The sequence below is a fragment of the Lynx canadensis genome, chromosome B4, assembly GCF_007474595.2.
Source record: "Lynx canadensis isolate LIC74 chromosome B4, mLynCan4.pri.v2, whole genome shotgun sequence".
NCBI classification, from domain to species: Eukaryota; Metazoa; Chordata; class Mammalia; order Carnivora; family Felidae; genus Lynx; species Lynx canadensis.
In genome coordinates, this window is record NC_044309.1 from 133992285 (window position 1) to 134012209 (window position 19925).

At 49.1% G+C, this 19925-nt stretch overlaps 1 protein-coding gene across 2 annotated transcripts; it reads right to left on the bottom strand.

The window, feature by feature from the left end:
* Positions 1-872: 872 nt before the first annotated feature.
* On the bottom strand, positions 873-11764 carry TOB2 (transducer of ERBB2, 2). Of its 2 annotated transcripts, XM_030320773.1 has the most exons (3): positions 11312-11764; positions 9830-9885; positions 873-4067 (listed from the first exon to the last, which is right to left on the bottom strand). In XM_030320773.1, the coding sequence occupies exon 3, from the start codon at positions 3964-3966 to the stop codon at positions 2959-2961; it is 1008 nt and encodes a 335-aa protein (XP_030176633.1). In that variant the 5' UTR covers positions 3967-4067; positions 9830-9885; positions 11312-11764; the 3' UTR covers positions 873-2958. The 2 variants fall into 2 exon arrangements, with proteins under 2 accessions (XP_030176633.1, XP_030176632.1); XM_030320772.1 differs by lacking the exon at positions 9830-9885.
* Positions 11765-19925: the final 8161 nt, after the last annotated feature.

A 19925-nucleotide genomic window follows, 5' to 3' on the forward strand; every position in this document is an offset into this window, starting at 1 on the left:
CTCCATCCTAAGAGGGGCCCCCAAATAAAACAAGCCAGGAGCAAGCAGAAGGCTATTATATATCATGCTTTTAATACAAACTTAAAAAAATCTGGAACAATATAAACTGTACAGATTTGATCAATCTTTTTGTTTTGTTTTTAAACTAAATCTCTAAACACACCAATGTCCCATTCCAAAATATTGCACAACATTCTGAATACAAAACGCTTGATTGTATTCCTCCTTCACTAAAGAAAACAAGTTCATTACCCTGCTCCCCCAAGCTCCTCTCCATGTTGCCTCAATGCCCTCCTTCCCATCCCTAGGGGTCAAACTAGAGAATCTATAGCTCACTGCATCGAGAAAAATACATCATTCTGGACTAAGAGTTTACATTCTTTACAAGACGATCCACCTTTTGATTTATTCCTGGGAAAGAGGGACAGACAGAGAGAGGATGGGGAAAGGGGAGAAATAGGTTTAATTCTCCTCTTTTTTTATTTTAAAGTTTGTTTTTCCTGAAAAAATATCGTTTCTCTCCTCTTAAGAAAAAATCTTGAAAAGAAAAAAATTACGTTTTTTACGTTAGAAATATACATATATTATATATACCTCTTACATTTTACAAATGTAGCAAATTATTCAATACAAACGGACACCAAAAAATGTAAAAAATAAAAAAAAAGTTTTCCTACGAAACCAGGTAAATTAGTGCAGAGTTTTGTTTTTGTTTCCTTAAAAAAAATAAAATTGAAGCAAAAATGCCTAGATCTGAGACGAGACAGACTGAACCGGGCCCAAGAGTCCAGCACTGGAGCCATGCTCCTGAACAAACATTTTTCTCCGTATTTCAAGACACTAAGGGGTCGGTCTCCCCCTCTCCCTAGATGTGGTGAGAAACAAGCTGACTGGGGGGTGGTAGGTACCTGTGCACGTGAGTGAGGGAAAGGGGGGCTGGAAGAGGGCATAAATAAGGCAGCATCCAACCTTTCCCAGAGAGCAGCGATCTGCCTGGGCCTGTCACTTGCGCGGGAGCTGAGGGCTAGGGAGAGGGTGGCCCGGATGGGGCTGGCCCCTGAGAAGCATAGGGGACAGAGGATACCGGGCTGAGGAGCCGGGGCATTGCCCCGCTGGGGGAGGTAGAGCTGGTGCCCACTGCAGGGAGGGGAGGCTGGCAGTGTCTGTCTGGGCCGGACCCACTGCCACAGTGGTTGCCCACTTGGGGGGTCACTGAGGAGGTGGGGGTGGGGTGGGGTGCCAAGGGCTTTGGTACATTTTGGTGACGGGGGCCCTGCCGCCATGTGGCCCACCAGCCAAAGCATCAGCGCGTGAAAGCTGGTTCGCTAGGGTTGGGTGGGAGAAACATCTCCTCTTCTGGCAGAGGCAGGAGCTGGTGCTCTCTTATAATCCACACACACCGCCTGCCATAGTCAAATGCCTGTCCAACCTGGCCTGCCCGGGAAACCACTCCTCACGGCATCAAGGCCAAGTGGGACCGGGTCAGCCAGTAAGAGGGGATGCCAAGAGGTACCAAGAAGTTCTCATGCAGGCAGGGGCAGAAACATACTAAAATAACATCTACAACCGAAAGACTAATTAGTCTCAATTGAAGGCTCAGGACTGCCCACTGTAGGCACTGACCCAAACTCCCACCCCCCCCTCCAGGGTGCTCAGGTGAGCGGCTCCCACCCTGGGTTAAGGTCACCAAATAGGAGGATCTGAGTCCAGGGACTTAGGCATCAGGGGCTGGTATTCCCTCAGCCCCTCACAGCTAACCCTTTTTTTTCTTTCTTTTTTTTTTTTTTTTTTTTTTTTTTTTTTGGTCAAAAACAAAAGTGCAGATCCCTCCGCAGTCTGGAAACCAGTTCCTTCTGCAGTATTTTCCCCTGGGAGTGTCTTAGGCTCAGCCGCAGTCTCACCCCACCACATGACCCACCCTACAAAAGGACTGACCACCCGCCCGGCCCATTCCCCAACCTCCTACATAAATAAGCACTTGCTGCAACCTGGAATCATGTCGGGGGGGGGGGGGGGAAGGGGAGTTTCACATGGCTTGGAATCCTTTAAAACAGGACAGCAAACCACGCACATGGACGCGCGCGCACACACACCCACACCTGCCCCCCCCCACCCCGTTACCCACAACCTCAGGCCCCGGGAACAAGGGGCTGCATGAAGAGCCACATGTGCCAACGGATGGGTCTCCAGGGCCATGATGATAGCCCGAGCCAGATGGGGATGGTGGCGTGGGAACACAGGACAGAGATGAAAGCAGTTCCACCAGACAGAGTGCTACCTGGAGTCACAGACATCAGCTCTAGTGGGAGGGTGTCAAGTCGCCAGTCAGCAGCTCCCCGTGTCTCAGGCCCGAGAGGCAGGGGGGGTGGGTGCTGGGGTCAGACCTATCTGGGTGGCAGGGCCCAAGAAGGCCCTCTGAGGTTGGATGGCTTTGAGTAAAAGGATAGCTGGGTGATAGAGGCAGTGACACAAGGCAGCCTCTCCCTGCTCTGGGCAGGGTCAGGCCCCAGCTGCGCCTCTTCCGGCTCTTCCTTCCCTGTGAGAGAGGACACGAGATCCTCGACAGTGTGAGGGAGGGAGGGAGGGAGGGAACAGGGAGCAGCAATTCACATCTGGACCATTCTTAGCACAGGAAGCCACTAATTAAAGATGTTATATAGAAAACTACATGTAAAAAAAAAAAAAAAAAGAAAGAAAGAAAAAAGAAAAAATATAAAACCCAAACAAATCAAATAAATCAGAGGCAGGCAGGAAAGCGGCAGGGGGTCGAGTTAAACAGATTCGGTGCTTCAGGAGCCCCCTCCCACTCCATGCCTGGACCGGATCTTTTTTCTAGAAGCCAGAGTGCGAAGACTGGAAATCTTTTTGTGTATTTTTCTTTTCCTCTTTTTTTGGCCTTTCTTTTCCTTTCTCTTTTCTGTGGTCTCGGGCGCTCCTGGCCCCGTGGCGGGTGGGCGGTCAGTTGGCCAGCACAACCGGCTGGAAGGGCTGGCTGGGGTACTGCATGGTGCTCAGGTTGTAGCTGAGGCCTTCCACGAAGGGGGTCTTCTCCAGGAAGAGGCTGTTGGTGCCGCCTCCAAATACCTGGGCCACGTCGAAGCCGCTGCTGTTGCACGTGCCGGCCCCACTGCCCCCGCCATCGGCCCCGTCAAAGAAGAGGCTGGGAGAGCCCCCGTTGTACACGAACTCCTTGGCATTGGGGGAGAGCTGGGACTGAGGGGCCGGGTTGGCCGCAATGAAGTTCAGCGAGTGCAGAGACAAAGAGAGGCTCTTGTGCTTCAGCAGGTTGTTGGTGGGAGAGCGGGCCATGCGGGGCTGCTGCTGGGGAGGCTGCTGGCCACTTGCCCCGCCGCCGGCCATGCCCCCGCCATTTGCTGCCGCACCCCCCTTCTTCATCTTGGTGGAGCCAAACTTGGTGGCAGCGAAGGAGGCAGTGGTGAAGGTGATGGGCTGGGCGGAGCGGGGGATGAAAGTGGGGCTGGGTGACTGGCCGAAGGATGGTGACGGGGAGTTGGAAAGGGAGCTGTCCTGGCTGCCGATGGGCACGAAGACCTGGGCATCAGGGTTGAAACTGCTCTTGAACTCCTTGTCCAGCTCTGGTGCAACACAGCCCTCGCTGTCATCCAGGTACAGCACTTTCACTGCCCCCTTCTCACCGATCTGGTAGGACACCTCGAAAGGGTCGATCCAGACGCTCAGCTCTTCAGGCACATTGGCCCGTACATCCTCCACTGCCAGGCCGCTCCGCTTGGCGGCCAGCTCCACCACGGGGTCCACGATCTCCCCGATGTGAACACAGCGGAAGCCAGAGCCCTTCAGTGGCTTGTCAGGGTACCAGTGGCCTTCATATTTCTTTTTCAAGAGCCGCTCAAGCTCCTCCCCAAACAGGTCTGCCCGGCGCCGGGGCAGCTTATTATACAAGTAGGAGATGATAAAGTTCAGGGCCACTTTGATCTCCAGCTGCATGGTCCTTGCTCTCCTAGGTAGCGAGTCAGCTCACGGCAAGAGTGCAAACCAAGGGCAGTGGCAGGTGACGTAAGATAGGCAGCCTTGGGCTCCAGAGAGCTCTGAGAAATGAGAACAAAGGGCATCATGAGTAGATTATGCAGAAAGCCCAGAGGGTAGGGGGTTCAATGGCAAAAGGCACAAAAGCACCAGCTTCGGGCCACATATACTCAGGGTCCCATTTTCTGCTCCACCAGTGACCAGCTTAATTGTGTGACTGAGAGCGAGCCACTTTTTTTCTCAGCCTTAGTTTCATCAGTAACATAAGGTCATCATGGAGATGAAGTTAGCTCAAAGATGTCAACTGTCTTATGCCGAACCTGGTAGCTAGTAAAGACTTGATAAAATGAGCTACTGTTTTGCAAGTAATTCTAAAGAAATTCTAAAGGAATTCAAGTAATTTTATTTTTTATTTTATTTTATTTTTTAATTTTTTTTTCAACGTTTTTATTTATTTTTGGGACAGAGAGAGACAGAGCATGAACGGGGGAGAGGCAGAGAGAGAGGGAGACACAGAATCGGAAACAGGCTCCAGGCTCCGAGCCGTCAGCCCAGAGCCTGACGCGGGGCTCGAACTCACGGACCCCGAGATCGTGACCCGGACCGCGAGATCATGACCTGGCTGAAGTTGGAGGCTTAACCGACTGCGCCACCCAGGCGCCCCTCAAGTAATTTTAAAGGAGTGCTGTGGCTTCCACTATTTTGAGAAGTCGGGTCACACTATACAACTGCTATTAAAAAAAAAAAAAAGGAGCCCCTAATTCAGCTGGAGAAGAGAAGGCTCTTGCTAATGTATCTCTGTAACATCTTGGTGAAGTCGTGCTCCCAAACTGTCACAGGCCAAGATATAAGTGTAAAATTCTTAGTTTTTCTCCTTAAATGGAAAGGGATACAGATCACTGAACAGGAAGCAGCACTGCCAACTTTTCAGTGGGGGCTTGGACTCCAGTCACATCCAATTTGTCATCCTGGGCTCCCTGAGTATGTACGCTTTCTGGCTCACTCTGGGTTTGCAGAACTGATGTAAGAACGCCACAGCGTAACCAAAGGGTGCATTTCCGTGTAGGCCGTCTCCAAGAATGGAGACGAGAACATGATCCCTAGGAAGAAGTCAAGACCTGCATTAACCAGAGGTGTGGACCAACAAGGGAACGCTGACGAGGGGGCCGTCCCAGGGAAGCAGAGGAAATGAGAGGGAAGCAAAGCCCTGTAGGCCAAAAAATCCTTAAGAACAGCACTGGTGTGGCCTGAGGGAATCTCTACACTTCTGGCTGGAGTGCAGGTGATGAGGGCAGCAAAGAGAAGAAATTTTCCATCACCCTGCAGTCTCCAGCTGGGGACCCATCATCACTCAGTCTCCTGGGGACTGTCTGACCACCTGTCCTTGGCATCGGATTGGATTTATCAAGTGTTTGGAGATCCCCGGAGAGGAGACAGCCCAAGATAAACACTCAGATTGTTATTTTGGGATTCTCTCACAGCCAGCTCCCACAGAGGTCAAAAAGGTTTATTTCTGAGGTCTGGGCCAGCCTCGTGTCTCAGGAAGATGATCTGTAAGGTCCTGAGAGCCAGTGATCCTAGTCCCACTTTCTCCACAATGGCAGCTCCAGGCTCATGCCGTGAGAAGACTGAAAAGGACCACCTTCGAGGTTCAGCAGGGCCAGAACATGTTTCTAGCCAAGCCTCTGGGTGAGAATGTGCTGCTGAGCTCAGCACAGAGACAAGACTAATCCATGATCCATCAAGGGCATTTTTGCCCTGTGATAGATGTGGGGCTAGATTTTGATTAAAATCCCTTCTGGTGGTGACTGGTGGCTCAGCTGATTAAGTGTCTCACTCTTGATCTCAGCTCAGGTCTTGATATCAGGGTCATGAGTTTGAGCCCCACTTTGGGCTCCATGTGCAGCTTGGAGCCTACTTAAAATAGTAAGTAAATAGGGGCGCCTGCATGGCTCAGTAGAGTGTCCAACTTCAGCTCAGTTCATGATCTCACGGTTCGTGAGTTTGAGCCCCATGTCAGGTTCACTGCTGTCAGTGCGAGCCTGCTTCAGATCCTCTGTCCCCTTCTCTCTCTGCTCCTCCCCCACTCATGCTCTCTCTCAATAATAAACATTTAAAAAAATTAAGAGTCGCTCTTAAAAAATTTTTTTAAGTAAATAAATAAATATAAATCCCTTCTGGGTCCAGCAGAGAATAATCAGTTGCTAATTCTTCATTTGAGGATCCTAAGTTTTCTGAACACCTGCCCCAGCTTACTTCCTTGTAATTCTCAGGACTGGGGCCATGGCTCCTAGGGGTATTGTTAGGACTGGATCCTCAGGCAAAAGCTCTCTGGGGTGAGTATCAGAGAAGCAGCACTGGATCAATCTGGAGCATCACATAACACTGGCTCCGAGTCTATCCCACCCTCATTTCAGGTCTGAGCAGAGGGTCACATGCCAAGTCAACAGAGTCCTTCTAGGTTAAAAGAAGGAAAACAAATGGTAACGGTAGAGGGTTTTCTGTTGATAAGGATTGCGTTCATCACCAGATGCAAGGCTAGCCCCCAGGAATGGAAGTCTATAAGGGCCATAGCAGCCACCAGAGGTGTCCTACATGGAGGAGATTACAAAGGTGTGAAGAAAGTTGGCATTAGTTCCCAAGAATAGGCCTGGAGTTAAAGACAATGTTTTCAAAGTGTTTTTAAAAATAAAACAGACTTAAATATGACGTGACTCTTCTCCCAAAGCACCACATGGCCTCTTGGTATAGCAGACCAAGGGGCCTCCTACACCTCTCTAGGCCTCCTCAAACTTTACTGCATATGTAACTTCCAAGTTAACTTCCCCTTAAAAGTTCATCTTCACAATGGGACCATTTTGTTTTACTTTTAAAAATATTTTTATTTATGTATTAAGTTTATTTATTTATTTATTTTGAGAGAGAGAGAGAGAGCACGAGCAGGAGAGGGGCAGAAAGAGGGGACAGAGAGAGAATCCCTTTGCTGACAGCGCAGAGCCTGACGTGGGGCTTCAACTCATGAACCATGAGATCATGACCTAAGCCAAAATCAAGAGTCGACACTTAACTGACTGAGCCACCCAGGCGCCCCAAATGGGAGCATTAAAAAAATTTTTGGGGGGTGCTTGGGTGGCTCAGTCAGTTAACTGTCCAATTTCGGCTCAGGTCATGATCTCACCACTTGTGGGTTCAAGCCCCATGTTGGACTCTATGCTGACAGCTCGGAGCCTGGAGCCTGCTTCAGATTGTGTGTCTCTCTCTCCTTCTTTCTCTCTGCCCCTCCCCTGCTAGTGCTCTGTCTCTCTCTCTCTCTCAAAAATAAACTAAAAAAAGAAGGGGGGGTGTGTGCCTGGGTGGTTCAGTCAGTTAAGCGTCCAACTTTAGCTCAGGTCATGATCTCACAGCCTGTGAGTTTGAGCCCCGCGTTGGGCTCTGTGCTGACAGCTCAGAGCCTGGAGCCTGCTTTGGATTCTGTGACTCCTTCTAGCTCTGCCCCTCTGCCTCTCATGCTCTGTCTGTCTCTCAAAAATAAGTAAACATTAAAAAAACCAATTTTATTGTTTATTTATTTTGGGGGGAGAGAGAAACAGCATGAGCATGTACTGACAGCTCCTGACGTGGGGCTCAAACTCAGGAACCGCGAAATCATGACCTGAGCCGAAGTCAGACGCTTAACCGACTGAGCCACCCAGGTGCCCCAAAATGGGAGCATTTTAAATGCAGGCCAAAGTCATTGGGAAATAAGCCTCCCACCCCAAAATACAATAGAACCACTGTCATCAGCCCTGCCTAGCTAACCATTTTCTGCAGCATAAGCAACTAAAGCTGCACACCAATTTATACCTCAGTGATGCTGCTACACAAATAAGGAAGTACATAATGCCGTCTTTGCCTCTTTAATTGGAGAACAGGCCAGGCCAGATGGCTGTGGGGTGGAACCTTTCAAAAATGCTGGACAACCAGAATGAGATTTTCTGCTCTCTCAGCTCAGGCTCTAATTTTGACTTCAAGAAGCTTATGGAACAGAGGATTAAAGCACTGATGCTGTCTTGTCTTTAACTAAAGATAAGAATGACCAATCAGATGAGTTTGTTCATTTTTTTTTTTTTTTTAAGGCTATGGGCAAATTCTAGAGCTTCTATATAAAATATTCATAAAAATGTGGTAAGATTAGAAAGCTTGGCAATAACTACTCTTCGACACAAGGAACAAGTAGGTTTAGGAGGCAAGGAAGGACTCGAAGATCTCCTCCAACCCTCACTCCCGTGCAAAAGGACAGAAAGGTGGCAAAAAAGTAAAAGTAAAAACAAACCCAAGCAAACACCCCCCCCATCCAATGCTAAGTATTTAACAATAGCAAAATCTATCTTTTGTTAATATATTAGAAAGTTGAAAACGTGAGAGTAAATTCTGTCCAAATTCAGTTAGAATCTTATTCTCCTTCACTTTTTATTTCCAACAGCAAAATTAATCTCTGGTTCAGATCCCTTGTGCTGTCTTGTGTTTGAAAGAGTGCTTAAGGACAAAAGTGAGGTAAGAAAGGCGGCTGCTGCAGTCAGTGATGTGGTAATGGTGATTCCAGAAAGAACTTACGACAAATATGCTATGGAGGATTTTTATGAAGAAAAGCAGCTATGTTTAAAGAGGAAAAGGAGGGATAATGGTGACAGAAATCCTCAGGTCCCTAAACCACGAGAACCTATAAAAATATCCAGGCACCTTGGGCACCTGGGTGGCTCAGTCTGTTAAGTGTCCAACTTGGGCTCAGGTCATGATCTCAGGCTTCTTGGGTTAGAGCCTCGAGCTGGGCTCTGCTCTGACAGCTCAGAGCCGGGAGCCTGCTTCAGATTCTGTGTCTCCCTCTCTCTCTCTGCCCCTCCCCGGCTTGCACTCTGTCTCTGTCTCTCAAAAATCAATAAACATTAAAAAAAAAAAAAAAATCCAGGCACCTCAAGCCCTAACATCGGAATAGTCCTACAACTGAAGCGCTATCAGATGCAAAAGAGTCTGAAAAGAGTCTGGAGAGAGGAGTCAGGGAGGAGGGGCCCTCAGTTTTGACAAGGCCAGCAGGTGCCACAAACCGGATGCCCAGGAGAGCCGGCTCAGTGGGACTGCCCGGCCCCACCCCACAATGACAGGACCGGCGGGTATGGTTGAAGGGCTTCCAGGACTTGGGCTGACTGACCGCAACACCCCAGCCAGAGTCTCCACCATGTCCCTCAAACATGGACTGTGCAAGCCCAACTCTTCAGATTAAAAAGGCCCTTTCTGGGGCACTCCATTACTCCGAAGCCAGGAAGATTTCACTGTAACTCCAACGTAGGCCGGCAGCGAAGGCGCGCTCTGTACCCTGGGAATTGTAGTCCTCAGAAACCTCATACTCACGTTGGAGCAAGTGACCTACTTTCTGTGTACACTACACTTCCCTGCGTGCTTTGCGAAGGTTCAGCCAGCTAATCACGCATGCCCGGTAAGGGGAGCTGGCCGAGGTCCCGAGAACCGAGGAAAAGTTTCCGATGCACATGCGCGCTGTGGCGGACGCCCCCCCCACCCCGCCCACCGCCTAATACATTTTATATAAATTCTACCCATAAGGCCTACTCCTCGTATTGTACCACCCCACTGTATTCGCGTCTTGGCCTCAAGTAAGGCTGAATTCTCCCCACCCCTTCCCCTTTTTCTTCACTGCCTCTCATGACTGTTGAATTAAAGATCTCCTAGTGAGTTTTTTTCTGGGTGAAGGCGGTGGGTGGGACAGATAAAGGTCACCCCTCCCATCCCCCCTCCCCCCCAACCCCCCCCCCCCCCCCGCCCCGTGCCTCACCCAACACTGCCACTTAATCTGTATTCCTTGGGCTGGGTGATCTCCTTCTGGAGTTGCTGTAGGGACAGTGAATTCAAAAAGAAAAAAAAAAAAAAAGCCTTTTCACTTAATGCCCAGCGGGCTCAGCTCCAGGACCCCCAGAGCCAGGGAAGGCAGGAACTAAACCCAGTTCTCCCGTCCTCTCAGCCAAAGAAATTCCCAGTTAAGCTGCGGGGAGGAGCCGGGCCGACAATCAAAAGGCCCCAAGGCAGCAGGGCCCAAGCCTCACCCCTCTTTTAATCCAACTCAGAGTAACTAGACCCAGCTAGGGAAATGGGAAAAGGTTCCTGGGCAGGAAAGGAAAAACCGTACATCTGACACTTGAACAACATATTCTAATACTTGAAATTGTTTGTGAGTCCCCTCCCATTGCAAGGCCTGCTCTATGACCAGACTTACCAGATCCTCGGCAAAGCTCCCCAACAGTGTTAAACCTCCCTAATCCTCCCTCCCACACAAGCTTCTTTCTCCCACTGCTTAAGAGGGGGATGGGGCAGGCGCCCAAGAAAGCAATAGCAGTGCTTTTCTGCTGGAAAATCAAAGATGAGGGACTCACTCCCAGGGTAGGGTGGACAGGAAGGAGAAAAAGAAAGGTTAAGATACTGAGCAGGCACCCAAGAACCCCTTCGCTGGTCCAACCTGAAGCCTACTTTGTAGGGTTCTGGTTCTTCTGCGGGGTGGGAAAAGCCCTGCCAGCTGCCCCTCCTCCCCCCACCTCTCTGTTCAAGGGCACAGTCCATCCTCTGGACACGAGGGGAAGGAGCTTAAAAGTAGGGCTCTTCCTCCCAGGTACCTCACCAGGATCAATCAGAATCCACTCACTTGGTATTGCTGTAAAGGTACTTACCCCCTCCCTGCACAGTTTTCCCTTAAAACACTAAAGAGGATAAAGAGCTCAGGCCAAAATGGTGAATTCTGGTTCAGCGGCCAGGAGACAGTCACCACTGACCGGTCCAAAAGGGGATGTCCACCTTCCACCTCTCGGCTCCACAGGCCCAGAAATCAACCCTATTAATTATGACCACCCCCTTCCCCACACACGGGACAAGAAGCAGAAAAACAAGGCCTGGGTCCCCTTCTTTCCTGATTCATTTAATGGTGGCGGAAGTTATGTTTTTTTTGGGGGGGGGGGAAGATCAAGGAAAAATCTACCGCTTCTCTACGATATGAAGAACTGAGGGAGGCGGAGAGGGGAGGAAATGCACCCCACCCAGGAGGGGGCCACACTCCGAACCTAGAGAAGAGAGGAGCACCGGGGGAAACGGGGGGGGGGGGGGTGGTTCTACAGGGGAGGTGGAAGGAGAAAGGAAAATGTTGGCCAGTCGTCAGGGTGGGGGCGCGACAGCAACGTGCAGCGTCCAGCAAAGCGAAGAGCGGAGTGGGACCGAGGTGAAGGAAGGCGTCTCGAGGGTTCCCCCGCCCGCACGCCCCCCACGCACTCACTCGGGTCTCCGCGGCGGCGGGGCGGTTCGGGGTGGCTTCTCCCTTCCAGGGTAGTCCGGGGCGCGGTACGGTGGTCGTTTTCTTCCTTCCCGGGCGCCGCCGGGCCGGAGGCTGATGGGTCTTTTTCTTCGTTGAAGGTTGGGAGCAAGGAAGGGAGTTTGGGGCTATGATTCTCAATAATAATTCTTTCAGCTTTTTGGAGGTCAGGCTCGGCCAAGGGGGGACGGAAGGCGGGCGGGCCGGCCGGCGGCGACGGCGCGGGGATGTCGGACCGAAGGGCGGCTCGTGTCGCAGGGCGGAGGACGGTCCGGGCTCTGGCCAGCGGGCGGTCCTGCCCTTCTGGCCCCGCGTCGCCCGAGCCACTCGCTTCTCTCCGGCAACAACCCGCACCTTCCCGCGCCCCGGCCCGAAGTGAGCAAAGTCAATGAAAAGTTTCACCCTTAGCAACCCTGCGCATGGATCCGGCTTCCCCACCCCTGCGTGATGCGTCCCTCCGCCCTGCAGGGGCGGGGCCGGGCGCCGAGCCGGGACTACTTCTCAGCACGCCGGGAGGCCTAACCCCTCGCGCAGCGCCGCCCGAAGCTCCGTGTGTCAGCCGGGGGTGCTCCGCGACCCCCTTTCGCCCGCCGTCCCGTGGCCGGCCTCTTCTCACTCAGATCCCAGCCCAGACGCCAGCAAAGCTGCCTTTGGCCGGCCTGTAACGCTGTCCGCTTCCCCTCCCCATCACAGCGCCGTGCCACAGTTATTTTCTTCATGCCCCAGATCACTTTGAAAGTGTGCTTATTGGGTACAGTGTTTCTCCCCAGGTAGACAGCGAGCTCCGGGAGGGCAGGGGCCTGAACTGGAACCAAGTTGTTCACTTCAGACGTGTTGGATGAATGGATGTCGCGGGGAGGGGTAACTCTCTCCCCCCAACTTCCGTGGCTTGGGCCCTACACCTGCCCAGGCGCTGACGGTCGCCCGACCCGTTACTCCAGGGCACCTTGGCGAGTCCCTCCGGGTCTGGGCGTCTAACCGTCCGACCACCCCCCACGGCTGTCGCACCGTCCCAGTTACTGTCCTTTGACGGGACGGCGCGAGCTTTAGAAACGTTTCGCTCCTACATTCGGGCTGGCTCGAGTCTTCCCAGCGCCTCGGGCCTCGTCGGGGGATGCTAATGTCGAAGGGAGGGCGAAGGGGAAACCGGGGCCAAGGCACACTGAGCAGGAGGCAGGGGAGGCGAGGGAGCCTAGCGCCACGTTAACCTTCCACTTGCCGCCTCTGGCCCCCAGTTACCTCGCGACCGGAGAAGGCCAACACCGGCTCCGCGCAGGCGCGCGAGCACGTCCCCGGCCCGCCCCGGGCGGGGCTCGGCCCTTGTGGGGATCCTCCCGTTTGCTTTCTCCCGGACGGTGACCCTTGTGCTGGGCACTAGAGACAGCCACATTTCTTCTATTAAGAGCTCCCGCCGGCGGGGCTTGGAGCCTGCCCATGTTAGGGGTGCCGGGGTCCCCAACTCGACGGTCCCTTAGGCTGCAAGACCTAGCTGGGCTTCCTGGCCCTGGATGGGGTGCGCCAGGCCCGCGCGCTCGGGCCCCCGCACTCGGCTACTTTGTGACTGCGGGGCGTGGAGTTGGGGGTAGGGAGGCTGTGCCCAGGTGAGGTCACAGGCGGACTGGACTGCCAGGTGGCGAGATCCGGGGCCTCTGGAAGCTTGCGCGTTGTCGTCTCCCCAATCGCCCATTCCCCAATTTCCTCCCCTCCCCCCAACCTTTATTCTCATTCGAGACGGTTCCAGCCCAACGGCAGTCACCGAACCCACGTGGGGTGGCGGAATCCAAAAGTTTCCAGCTACGAACAGTTTGCATTTGTTGTTCCTTGATCACTTTTTTTTGGCAAGGGCAGAGACCAAGGTAGCGTGGGGGGGTTAAAAGCGCTTTCCTTGACTGCAGCAGGAAAACGCCGGACTGGAGGGCAAACTCCAAGGGGACAGGGAGGCGGGAGGGAGCCTGAGCCCGAAATCGCCCATCCTCCCCCTCCCCCCCCCCCCCCCCCCCCAGCGCTTCAGCCCCTGGGGCACCTCCAGGGACTACTTGCCTCGTGCGTCAGCGAGTGGCAGCGCGTCACATATACGCCCCCCTCCGTTTTGCCCTACTCCACTCCTCCCCTTCTTTTTCCTCCCTCTCCACCTCCCTCCCTCCCCATCTCTTCCCACTCCTCCCTCGCTCTCCCCTAGCGTGTTCCACGCGAGCAGAGAGACCCGGCGGACCCACAGGGTGCCAGAGCACTGAAGAGCTAAAAATATAACGGGTGTGCTAGCAACAGCCTTCCGATTGGTCGGGGAGCAGGGAGAGGCGGTATCTGATTGGGTTTCCTTTCCAACAGCTAGGATTAAGAATGCGGGCCAAGAACCGAGGCGCTCGGCCCAAGGGGACAGTGTGCGTTTGCGCAGTGAGGCATTGCAAAGGATGCTGGTATTTGAAGTTATTCATTAGAGGCAACCTTGGAAATAGGTGGGTTTGAATCCCAGTTCTGTCTGTCCAGCAACCATGTTAAACTTGATTTAATGGCAGCAAGTCTCTTTACATCATCAAACCTGCTTTCTTGTTCTTAAAATGGGGATCGTGTGGAGATTAAATATGATACAGTGTATAAAGCTTGGCTCAAATAGTTGGTATACTTAATTTAGAGGTAACTGTTCAGGGAGGACCTAGGTGGCTCAGTGAGTTAAGCCTCTGACTTTGGCTCAGGTCATGATCTCACATTTGTGAGTTGGAGCCCTGCGTTGGTCTCTGTGCTGACAGTTCAGAGCCTGCAGCCTGCTTCGGATTCTGTGTCTCCTTCTCTTTCTGTCCCTCTCCTGCTCACGCTCTGTGTCTCTCTCTCTCTCAAAAATAAATAAACATTGGGGCGCCTGGGTGGCGCAGTCGGTTAAGCGTCCGACTTCAGCCAGGTCACGATCTCAAGGTCCGTGAGTTCGAGCCCCGCGTCAGGCTCTGGGCTGATGGCTCGGAGCCTGGAGCCTGTTTCCGATTCTGTGTCTCCCTCTCTCTCTGCCCCTCCCCCGTTCATGCTCTGTCTCTCTCTGTCCCAAAAATAAAATTAAAAAAAAACGTTGAAAAAAAATAAATAAATAAACATTAAAGGTAACTGTTCAGGCCAAACTGCATCCTACATATCCTGTTCACAGTTAGATGTGCATTCCCCAACAAGAAACCCTACTATACAGAATGAAGAGAAAAAAAGGTTAGGGTGAGCTGAAATGAACTGTCCTAGGGAACCTCAGAAAGGAGAGATGGAGTCCATGTTAGCAGATTAAAGGTAGACGTCTCCTAACATTTAAGTGCAGGCTGAGGAAGGGCACAGTGAATCCCTGGACAGAAGGCGTTACATTTCTGCGTGTTCCAGCTTTTATTCTAATCTCCCCTGCAGTGCTGGAAACACACCAGGCCTGAGCAATTTAACTGAACAAAACTGAGAAATCCAGCCTCCTTGACAATTGAGAGCCCTGGGTAAAAAGGGTTGGCATATAAATAGGAAGAAATAAAATAGAGGAGCAAAAGGTAATCACCATTCTTTACTGCTGATGGCTCCATTTGTCGTGTGAGTTGGAGGAGAGAAGGACTTTTTCTCTCCTCAACGTGTGATTTCATCTTGCCAGGGCTTAATTGTGAGCTTAATTCCTACTCAAGCATTCCGAAGTCCCCTCCCATTTTGAATAATCATACGTTGCAAGGTACACACCACGGTTTCAAAATGGTGAGCTTCAGATGCAACCCCCTGGTCTGAGAGTAAGCAAGTTATACCAGATGTTTTGTTGCCTTGGCAAGTCAGGCTGGTTAATAATTAACCCCAATTAACTCTCAGGGGTGAGTCACTCTCTCGTACACACATGCTAGGGTGAGAAATTTTGTAGTTACTTTTATGTTACCTAAGAAAATATTTCCTCAATTTGATTTTTCAGATCCACTGCTCCAGCTGGGCAGGAACAAAGACAACCACAACAAAACTGACTTTGGAGAAGTGATTGGATGCAGGACAAAATGATTTGCTATTTATTCACCACCAATACGTGAGTGAACAAACCTGGCCTTTGCTAAGACACTAAAAATTCAGAGTTCAAAGAAAGTAACATTTTAGTCTTGGTGGTAACAGGCCACTCCGGATGGAGTTGATGAGCAACCAAATAGCTGGGAAAAGATGGGAATTGGAATCCTTTTCTTAAGGCAAGAACATTTCTATCAAGGCAAATAATCTTTCACCTTTATACCTAGCTTCAAACTACAACTAAAAACCTGCAGGTCAGAATAGAGTGACACAGTTTTTCTGAAATGTAGACAGTTCAGTTTGATTCCCTGGAAACTTTTTCTTTCTTTTTTATTTCCAGTATAGTTAACATACTGAAGTTAATCTTCTTAATTTAGAAGCTGCTAATTGGCAGGCCAAGGTCCACATCTGGTGGATATATTGTCTTGGTGTATACTGACACATTAAAATTTTTAAAATGAGTTGACATTTAATGGGCGCCTGGGTGGCTCAGTCAGTTAAGGGTCTAACTTCAGCTCAGGTCATGATCTCCAGGTTCGTAGGTACAGAGCCTGGATCCTGTTTCAGATTCTGTGTCTCCCTCCCTCTCTGCCCCTCCTCCATTTGCTCTTTCTTTCCCTCTTTCTCTCTCAAAAATAAACATTAAAAAAATTATGAGTTGACATTTAAAAATTGGGAGATGGCACAAAGATTTTTTAATTTGCCATTTGTCCTAAATTCAAAGGATCTGGGCATTCCAGGTGGAAATTGTCCGGAGTTGAATAGCAGCTATCTCCTTTAGACATGTCCTCTGTTCTCTGGTCTCCCCCCAGATTCCCCACACTGAGGCCAAGGGTCATAAATCATTTATCACCCTGTTTGGGCTATTCTTCTCACACCCCTCTTTTTTCAATCAATTATATTGCTTACTCAGACTCTTGAATTTGTGACCCATTTTTCAGTTCAATGTAATAAATAATTGAGTGATTGCCCTGCAGTGGAGGGAGAGGCAAAAGGAGTTCAAGGATTTTACCTAGTTCATTGTTGTGAACTTCTGGATTGGGATTCACAATCCATTAGTACGGTCATGCAATCACTTGGTTTAGTGGGTTTCAGGCAGAAGTTTTAGAATAGAATAGAATAAAATGAAAATATTGGAGTGTGTTTACACAGTAAACGCTTCATGAAACTTTTCTATGTATATAGTAGGCATGAATAGTCCAAGTGGGAGAGATTGTTGTGGGGTATGGTGTATCTAGAAGCATTCATGAGATGCCAGGAACTTAGAAGGAAGAGGTACCCAGTTGGATGGCTAATGTGAACGTGGAAAGGTATTTTGAACAAGGAAATAGAGTCAAGAAGACAGGATATGTGCAAGGAATGTTCCTTTAACTGCCTGATGAAATGCACAGAGAGAAGCAAATAGAGGAAAATCTTGGGGGTAGGGAAGAGGGAACCATTTTGAGGCCCTTCCATGACAAGACTTAAATGTTTATCGAAAAAGTAGGATCCCACTGTAAAAGACCTACCATTTATATAAAGACTTCCCGGTAAGGGTAAGGAACTTACAAGGTCAAATTTCATCCTTACAACCTGAAGAGGTAGGCATTATTGTCCTTATTTAACAGATAAGAAAAAAGAAGCAAATAGAGGTTAAATGACTCACCAGAAGTCAAGAGCAGAGCACAATTCAAATACAGGTCTAATTATAAAGCCCACCTATTTCTAATTACACTTTTTTTAAGTAAGAGCACATGTAATAAGTGCAACGTTTAAAGGTGATTAAATTACCACGTGTGTACAGTGTACTTGAGAAACTGGAAGACACCCATCCTTTCTAGAGCCTGGAATGAATATCAAATACTGAATAGATAATAGTAATGCTCATAAATCCAGGAAAGGGCACCACTTTCTCAGGCTGACCATGATGAGTTCTATTATTTCAACCAGACCTATGTAGGCAATGCTTATTTATTGATCTATTTTTTAGTTAGTACTTATTTAACGATGGAGAGAAACACTTAATTTTTAAGACCATTTTGATTCTTTGTGGACATACACAGTTGGCTGAGATCATTTTCTAGTTCTCGCCACAGAACTCTATGTTGTTAGAGGTTAAAATTCAGTTTGTAAGTGATGTTTTCCCAACAGAGAATTTGGTGCTAGCTATTATCCTAATTTTTAAAACTGAAAAGGATTTAGGGGCGCCTTGGTGGTTCAGTCGGTTAAGCGTCTGATAACTGGATTTCGGCTCAGGTCATGATTTTGCGGTTCATAGGATCGAGCCCTGCATGGGGCTCCATGCCGACAGCACGGAGCCTGTTTGGGATTCTGTCTCTGACTCTCTCTTTTGCAAAATAAATAAAGAACTTTTTTTAATTGAAAAGGACTTAATTAAGTCCAAAATAGACAGTAATTTAAGGACTCCAGCTCCAGGGCCATTTACTTTATCTCTGGTGTTCTTAACTCATTAATTGTATTGTTCTCTTGGCCTCTGAGAGGAAACAAATCAAGCATGGGATTATGGAACTAGGTGACAGAGGAACAGAGTTCAGCAGAATTCACTGGGCTAAGGTTGAACTTGCTCCATTCAGCAGTGGAGCATGGAGGGGGTATGCCCTTGAAATCCTTTGGGTGTTAATTGTAAACTTGCTTGCCATACCTCTCAGAGGCACACTTGCTGAGGCTGAAGGAGCACAGTTCAAGTGGTGTTTTGCTCAAATTAAGTAGCTTTTGATACATTTGTAGATGCAAGATGTTACGTGGACTGGAGTGGTTAATAAGCAAGTTTAAAAGGTTGGTTTGTTTTTATCCAAAATATTTTTAACTTCTATTACACATTAAAACTAAAGGGACTATAGAATCAATACCCATTCTAATTATAATCTGAAAATGATCTAGTCTCTACAATGTTGACACACTGTAATCCCCCCCAACTATGCTTTAGAACTGCTCAGAGAGCTCCCCAAACACACTGCCCATTCAGATTGTTTCACCAATACAGATGTAGGTATCCACGGACCCCACCCCCTTTGCCTGTTAAGTTCCAACATATCCTTCAAAGCCCAGTTTATCATCTGGTTTAACTTTAATTATTCATTTAATACTGAGTACCTGCTACCTGCTGAGCCAGACAGACTTGGTTACTGCCATCAGGGAACCAGCCTAAAGGAGGACTGTCAATAATTACTAGACACTGTAATCATAATAATAGGGTGCTATGTGGGCATATTAACAAGAGGAACTGATTTAGATTGGGGGTCGGGAGGCATCTTTTGAGGAAATATTATCTAAGGTCTGAAGGATGTGTAACAGCTGAGCAAAAGGGGGACTGAGCATTAGGAAGCTTAATAGGTAAAAAGCAGAGGCAGGAAGGAAACCAGCAGAGGAACTGAAAGGAGGCCCAGGGGCTGGAGTGTGAACAGAGTGGCAGGAGGAGATGGGGAAACCCTTCAAGATTATTACCCCTGAGGTGCCCCCAACCTAGGCCAAGGACCCTTCCTTTGTGCACCCTCTCTGGGTTATTCTAAACTGTTTCTGGCAGCTTCCCTTATTAAATTCTCTGAAGGTAGAGATTATATTTTAATTCAATTTTTGACCCTTGATAGATCACAATTAATCAAGAGTTTTGTTGATCTAAATCAAAGCTCTGACAAGTAGAAGACTATCATATCTTTCCTTGTCTTTGCCACTAAATTTCAGTGTAACTTTGGGCGAAGCCCCTGCATTCCTAAGGACTCAAAACCAGTTTCAAATCCATGGTGTCAGGGGTGCCTGGGTGGCTCAGTTGGTTAAGCATCTGACTTTGGTTCAGGTCGTTATCTCATGGCTAGTGAGTTTGAGGCCCATGTTGGGCTCTGTACTAACAGCTGAGCCTGGAGCCTGCTTCAGATTGTGTATTTCCCTCTTTCTCTGCCCCTCCCCTGCTCATGCTCTCTCTCAGAAATGAAGAAAACATTAAAAATTCAAATCCATGGCATCAAAGACCACTTGACTGGAAGTCTCAAGTTATGATTGTGCCTTCATTTTTTTTTAAAGTTTTTGAGTGAGTGTGAGAGGGGAGAGGCAGAGGATTGGAAGTAGGCTGTGTGCTGACAGCAGAGAGCCACAGGGCTTGAACTCACAAACCAATGAAATCAAGATGAGAGCTGAAGTCAAATGCTTAACTGACTGAGCCATCCAGGTGCCCCAGTGACTGTGCCTCTTTAGGATAACCTGCTGATCACCTCTAGCAGGCAGAAACACCTCTAGTCTTGTTAGGGTGAAGGATGCGTCTGAATTTCCCCTTATTCTGTTTATTTACTTAAAAAAAAAAAAAAAAAAGGAAACATATCCTTGATGTGAGTATATGTGGACTTTATGAAATAAATCAACCCTGTTCAGTTCTCTGAACTTATCAACTTGAACACATTTTGCTGGAAGCCATTTCTTCAGTTCAAGTTAAACAGGAAGAAAAATAAGTTTCTAAAAACAACTTTGATTTGCCTATAATGAAAGGAGTCAATGGTTTAGAATTCCTTCTGGTAGTAATAAGAGAACAAGGTGCTTGATGAATCCCCATGCATCTACCCTGAACTACAAATTCCTAGGTGACTAAAATAAATCCCTA